General features: G+C 39.4%; 1 protein-coding gene across 3 annotated transcripts in view; it reads left to right on the top strand.

Moving 5' to 3' along the window:
- Slc38a1 (solute carrier family 38 member 1) overlaps window positions 1–7,267 on the top strand; it is a 72,203-nt gene that overhangs the window by 57,824 nt on the left and 7,112 nt on the right. For all 3 annotated transcript variants that reach the window (XM_010638360.3, XM_010638363.3, XM_033763572.1), the window contains 7 exons: window positions 337–395; window positions 505–615; window positions 2,104–2,183; window positions 3,592–3,692; window positions 5,657–5,775; window positions 6,690–6,831; window positions 6,939–7,036. In XM_010638360.3, the coding sequence (XP_010636662.1) occupies window positions 337–395; window positions 505–615; window positions 2,104–2,183; window positions 3,592–3,692; window positions 5,657–5,775; window positions 6,690–6,831; window positions 6,939–7,036 (710 nt within the window). The remainder of the gene's footprint in view (window positions 1–336; window positions 396–504; window positions 616–2,103; window positions 2,184–3,591; window positions 3,693–5,656; window positions 5,776–6,689; window positions 6,832–6,938; window positions 7,037–7,267) is intronic.

Raw genomic sequence — 7,267 nt, forward strand, 5'->3', positions numbered from 1 at the left:
CCAGCCAGCCATGGTGTCACTTGCCCGTAATCCTAGTACTTTCTGAGGGACTGAGGTAGGAAAGTGGCAAGTTCAAAACCACCCAGGCCAACTTGGCAAGATCCTGTCACAAAATGAAAAATACAAAATTACTGGGAAGTGTAGCTCAGTGCAGAGACTGTGGTTTCAATGCACAGTACCACAAAATAAATAGGTTAATCAAATAAATAAATCTCATATACAGTGGCATGTATGTACATTATTAAAGTCCCACACTTTGCTTGAAGTAATGCATCAAAAAATAGAAGTAATGAGTGAAATAATAATAGCAATTAATTTTTTTTTTCCTTTTTAAAGGGTACCTTGGCTATACCAGTGGATTTTCCCTGAGCTGTATGGTTTTCTTTCTAATCGTGGTAAGTGCCAACTATTGGTTTGTCCTTGACATGTGTAATGCCAGGCAATAATTATTTGTTACTTGGTTTTAATAAAATCTATGTGTTCTCTTATATTTTTTGATACCAGGTTATCTACAAGAAATTTCAAATTCTCTGCCCTTTCTCACAACTAAATTCAACAATAAGTGCTAATTCAACAGATACTTGTACGCCAAAATATGTTACCTTCAACTCAAAGGTATGTCCCTTAAAGATAAACATGAGCATTTTTATTAAGAGAAGTATATTTCTCGTACTTGTAGTTACACTGTTTCGAATGTACTCATTCTTGAAAGAACACACAGTAGCATCACTTTTGTATTCCACAATCCATTCAGAAACCATTAAAAAATACACAAATGCTTCACCAAGCTGTGACCTTAAGCATTCTCTGAAAATCTCTTTCTAGATAATAACTGTCTCAGCTCTTTCTGTGCTGTGTAGAGTACTAGGTGATGCTTTAAAATCAGATTAATAACATCTTTAGCTTGACAGGGTGGTGACAACAAGAATACTACAAACTGCCTCAGCTTGCACAGTTAGAGACACCGCCACAAAGGCACTTGAAAAGCTTTCATACTACTAAGAGGGAGTTGAAGCTGAGTTTGGTAGCACATGCCTGTAATCCTACCATTTTGGGAGGCTGAGGCAGGACAATCACAAATCCAAGCGCGGCCCCAGCTTAGTGAGATCTTGTCTCAAAATGAAAAGAAAACATTTTTAAAAAGAGGTCCAATCCTCAGTACCACAAAAGAAAAAGAAAAAGATAGGGTTGATACTGCGGATTATGCAGTCAACCAAGGTTGGGATTTGGACCCTTAAACAAGACATCAAGCCCTTGCCATGAAAATGAGAATCTTGTTCTGCATCTTTCAGGGTTTTGTGGAAACGTGCCTGGCACATGGCCTCAGCAAAATTAGATGTTACTTTTCCTTCTCTACCAGCTTTTTTTTTAACATGAGAAGTTATACTGAATTTGAGTTTTTAAATTTTATTTAAGAATACTAAATATATTCTCTCTCTCTCTCTCACTCTCTCTCAACTGTAAGGGACAAAGCTAAAAAGTGAGCTGTAGAACAAATTTTCCTTTAGATGCCATCTTTTTAGTATGCTTTTTTTTTTTTTTTTTTTGAGACGGGGGTCTCACTGTGTTGCCCAAGCTGGTCTTGAATTCCCAGGCTCGAGGGATCCTTCTGCCTCATCCTCCTGAGTGACTAGGAGTGCAGGTCCATGTCACCACATCCAGTGCTTAGAGTGTGCTGTGCTGCACCTGTGGCAGCACAAAGAGCAGGCAGTAGAGGCGGAGTTCCTGGCCAAGTCACCGAATATGTTTCAGGGAGATAGAGATAGCCAGGACCTGTCTGCTGCGGCGACCAAGCAGATGATGGAGGAGAGGGGCCAGGTGACTGGTGAGGCCCATGAACATGGGATGTGCGTGCCTGGGGTTTATAAAACACACTGTAAGAGCCAAATCTAAAGGCCTCTATGTAAGGGTCTAGTGGCCCGAGTTAGATATGACCTCTTAGAAAAGCTGCTCTTATTTTTAAGATCAAAACCCTCCTGAAAAAACAAATAATCTGGGGATCCTGAAGAGCTTTCAGATAAAAGAATGACAGCTCAGAAATACTCTGTAGTTGTATGGCAAAAACGTCTTTTCTTAATGTTTATGGTTTTTTCTTTTAAACAGACCGTGTATGCTTTACCAACCATTGCGTTCGCCTTTGTCTGCCACCCATCAGTCCTGCCCATCTACAGTGAGCTTAAAGAGTAAGAGACATGAATTTTACATCTTAATTATTTTAAACCTCCTCATCAGTAGGCCAAGTTCTGCATTAAAGATTTGTAAAATGAACCTACAGAGATTCATCACCCATCTTCAATATTTACTAACATTCTGCCTTTCTTGAGCAAGTATCACATTAAGAAAAAAATCAGAAATCTCCAGTGTTTTTAGCCATAAATATAGAAAGTGTCCAACCATGTGGGCTTTTTAATTAATTTGGTTCTTCAGATACCATAGTATATTATGTGTGTTCAAGTATCTGTGTTGCTTTTTGTTGCTTAGGCTTATTTTACAAGTGGGTGATAATCTTCAGATTGATCTGTAAATTGTCTCTGATTTGCTTGTTGCTTTGGGTGGAAAAGGCTGGAAAATTGGATGATGAAAAGTAAATATTAAAACCATAAACTAGAAAAAAATGTTCACCTCGAATTATTAAGATGATTCTATGGATTTATTTTTGCTTGTCAGTTTAGAGAGGACTAAAGGCCTGCTCACAACAGACTCACCCTACATAAATAGGCACAACGACATGATTTTAAGCCCAGGAAAGATATATTACGTAGCTATTTACTTGCATTTTGAGATTTTTAAAAAATGGAGGCGATTTAGCATTGTTCTTCTTTCATATATAATTGATACATAGCTAAATTTTGAGAAATCTACATATATCTACATATCATTCCTTCTTGATGAGCTGTGTTTTGGAAATTTGAGTAGGTCTTGGCATCTCTTATGTCTACTATTCTAGCTTTTATTATGTCATTATATCTCCATATGCCCTTGACATCGTAGGTTCTGTCAGGATACAAACAAATGTGACTATCTTTGTCTACTATGGAGTACAAGTCTTGTGAATTCACTATGTGAGCCACTAAATGAAGTTAAACATTATCCCAGCCTCAGCATAAACTTGACCTAAGAGGGAGCTGTGAGTCCCTGGGCACTTACTGCTCCAGAGACACAGACTTTAGGTGTATCTTGGGGCTGCTTGCTGGGAAAGCAGAGCCTGAAGAACAGCTTCACAGAGTTCCCGAGGTCAAGTTCCTGCTCTGCTGCTGTTGTGGGCCTGGGAGAAGAGCACTTGGGTTGCTTCTGCTTTTTTTCCTGTGCATGGTCAAATGTGGGGATCGGAGAAAACACAGTTATGAAAGACACTGTCAGCCCCTCAGTTGAGAACTCGTTGTAAAAGCCTGGGAAAAACACTCAAGGGAGTGCAGTTCATGGTGTCTGCCTCACAATCCCCATGTGGTACTAAAGGAAATTACCCTGCCATCCTTGCTGCCCCAGTGTGACAGAGGGAAGATGAAATTAGTATTTTCTTGTGTTAACCTTGGAGCTTCAATTCCTTCATACAGTTTTAAATTTTTGAAATGTCTTTATTTTTGTTTTTAGTCGATCCCAGAAAAAAATGCAGATGGTTTCAAATATCTCCTTCTTTGCCATGTTTGTTATGTACTTCCTGACTGCCATTTTTGGCTACTTGACATTCTATGGTAAGTAGCTTCCGCAGGCATGTACACACAGGTGTTGGTAAATACATTAGCAAAAGTCAGCACCACAGGAACCATTAACGTGGAGGTATGGAAGAGCAGCACAGCTACCCGTCGGTTTTGTTTTTGTTTTCTTATGGCAAATGGGGATTCCTTTTATATATTCATGCAGACTGCAAAATGAAATAATTACCAAAACAGTATACTGTTTTTATTTCCTGGTAGCGTCCTTAAAACAAACTGCATTTTCAAAGCATACCGTCTTTACTTAAGAAGGTTTAAACTACACCAGAGAAGGCTTTCCTAATTGATACTGCAAACTGGGTCAGATTCCATTAATAGAAAAGAGAGACAAAGACAGATGTTGAAAGTGAGAAAGAGCAGGGTGCTACACTCATGACATTCGGTGTTAATTAAAAGTAAAACACCTAATTGTTCACCAGAAGTTAAAGCCTTACAGAGACTGAAAGGAAAGACCTGGGAAGTTAAAAGGAGAAAAAAATCCGAAAGAGAAAACAAGGTTTCATTTGAAATTGTTACTGACTCTATTTAAATAGTTGACCTGCTTTTGCTACTTTTTACACTCTCCTACTCAAATGATCCTAAGCTTTATTTAACATCTTTCCTTAGCATTATAATTTGGGACTTAATTTAAATAAATATATTTCATAGTCTCCTCTATTGAACAATATTTAATTGGGGAATTTTTTTGTTTTTGGTTTTTTTTTTTGAGACAGGGTCTCACTATGTAGTTGAGACTGACCTGGAACTCACTATGTAGTCCAGGCTGGTCTCGAACTCACAGCGATCCTCCTGCCTCAGCCTCCCGAGTGCGCCACCACGCCCAGCCTGGGGAATTTTTTTATAAACAGAAATATCTCAAAATTTAAATACATTTAAAGATTAATTCAACTTGGGGAGAAAGGCCACTCTGTATAGCTGTATTATTATTTTCATGAGCAATAACATTATCTTATGAATCCATACCTGCATTTAGTTTTTCATTAAAATGGTACTTCTGAGGTTCCCACAGAACTGCAGGGCTGGGGTCAGCAAAGGGAAGGCGTGAGACAGAATTAATGTTAACTGAGTAATCTCACTGTCCAAGGTGATTTTTCTTTGTAAATCAGTTTTTCCACATAAAATACGATACAAAACCCTTTCATATTCTTCCATGAAAGAAAAAGGCTCAACCATTTTTAAGTGGTTATGAATTTTGAATTAAGAAAATGAGAACTGACATGACTTTGATTATAAACTTTGGTCCTTATTCAGAAACTGTGGTTCAGATTAGAATTTTAATTCCAGACCTAGAAACTTGAGGTTGGCATAGCAAGAATCCCGGAAGGAAAGAACACACAACAGGAAATGATCTCTTTTCCAGAGAACAAGCATTTTTGTACTCTTCTGTGACTACCATTCCAGCACTGATGGTCTTTGAAATAACACTTTCTGAAGTTCTAACTAGAGAAAAATTCAAAATAGTACCTACCTACACAAAATACTTTCATGACAAAAGCATCCACAGGAGAGAATTCTTTCATGGTAGTGGTGAAGATGGGTTAGTGTCTCTGCTGTGTGGCCACTGAAATTTGGGTTATAAGAGAAGGATCTGAAAGAAAGAAGTTCACGTGGCCCGCAGTCCCTGTAGCAACACTGACCACTTGGTGTGGCTTGAAGAGCAGCTTCTGGGTGGGGGGGAGTCTAGATTAAGAGGAACTCTGTGCTTCAGCTGGGTGTGTTATTTAGTATAAATGAAGCATTCCTTCTAGCTGAAGTTACTGTGCACTGTAGAGCAGGTCTCCCACCAGGGATTTTTCCTTTAATTTTAAAAATTCTTTTAGTAGATACTTCCAAACCTTGTCTTCCTGGCCCTGTGGTTTGCAAATTTTTGTTTGTCTAGAAAAACTGTCATTTAGCACCACACTGTCTCGCTTTAAAACCCTCTTACTTTTCTCTTGTTTTAGAAAATGTGCAGTCAGACCTCCTTCACAAGTACCAGAGTAAAGATGACATTCTCATCCTGACGGTGCGGCTGGCGGTCATTGCGGCGGTCATCCTCACAGTGCCGGTGTTATTTTTCACGGTGAGTAAAATCTCTGATGCAGCCTGAGAAGAACTGGGCTCTCGCCTTTCCTAAAGAGCCTGCTCCAGAGAGAGCTGCTCGCAGGTGACTTCCCTGGCCGCCTGCACCACATCGGGGAAAGAGCCCGAGACGCCATGTTCTTGGCACAGCACATGGGGTGGGTGATTTAGCGTAGCCTCCGGGAACAGAACCTGGTTCCTGGTGAATTGCCATAGCGAAAAATACGCTGATCAAAGAAAACAGCGAATGCTTACACTTTTAAAATGTATTACGGTCAAAGACACAGTGCCACTAATCTTCCTCGGAAACACGCCCCCCACCTCATCGTTCTTGGCACTGTCTGAAGCGGTTCTGGAAGTCCTCCTTCCTGAGTGTCTTTAGCTGTGATGCCATGGCTGTCTTAATGTCCTGAATCCATGAAAAATATTGACTTTTCGTGGTCATTTTGACTGTGGGGGAGAACCAGAAGTTTCACGGTGCCCGGTCCAGTGACGAGTAGAGGAGGCCACAGCGTAATGTGTTTACAACTTTGCCTTCCTGTTGGATGCATTCTGCCACAGCATTCACCGTCTTTTTGATCACACTTCATAAAGACACAACTGCTTTAGAAAGTGGAAAGAACGGGGAATAAATATATGCGAAGCAAGGAGCATTCTGAGGGGCATTGGTGGCACTACGTCTTTCTGTAATAAATGTAAACACTCACTGTATATTTTGATCACCCTGAGTGCATAAAAATATTTTCCAGCTTAAGTCACCCCTCCCTCATTTCTAAAACTGTTAAGCGTCAGAATTTGCCAGGCATTACGAAACATTTCACACATTCCTGGCCATTGATAAATCAGTTGCTGCTCAGAAATGTGACGGTTAACATATTTAGGCTTTGACGGAATCTTTGTTTTCTTTTCCTGCAGGTTCGTTCATCTTTATTTGAACTGGCTAAGAAAACAAAGTTTAATTTGTGTCATCATGTCTTGGTTACCATCATACTCTTGGTTATTCTCAACTTGTTGGTGATCTTCATCCCCTCCATGAAGGATATTTTTGGAGTCGTAGGTATGGCTTTTTTCCTCTGTACCAATCATTCAACAATACACAGCAGGCTTTGAAAGTTAAAATGTGAAAATAACCCCAAACTTTCTCCTTTCCTTTTTATTTTGCAGGAGTTACATCTGCTAATATGCTTATTTTCATTCTTCCATCCTCTCTTTATTTAAAAATCACAAACCAGGATGAAGATAAAGGCACTCAAAGAATTTGGGTAATGTCTCTTGGCAACCACTGTTTCTGATTAGTTTTCCATTTAAACTTAGCCAATAAGTAGTCCATCTGTCGTCTACCACTACTTTCAAAGGAGGCATTAGCCCTGTAGTTTCGCCTTTGGGCGATAAAAAATTTCACATTAGAATCTTTTCCATTCCTTCAAAATGATTCTCCTGGTTTTACCCTTTTAACGCCTTAGCTTTTTTTTTTTTTTTTTTTTTTTTTCCCC

The sequence above is a fragment of the Fukomys damarensis genome, unplaced genomic scaffold (genome assembly GCF_012274545.1).
Source record: "Fukomys damarensis isolate Sample0158 unplaced genomic scaffold, DMR_v1.0_HiC HiC_scaffold_15, whole genome shotgun sequence".
NCBI classification, from domain to species: domain Eukaryota; kingdom Metazoa; phylum Chordata; class Mammalia; order Rodentia; family Bathyergidae; genus Fukomys; species Fukomys damarensis.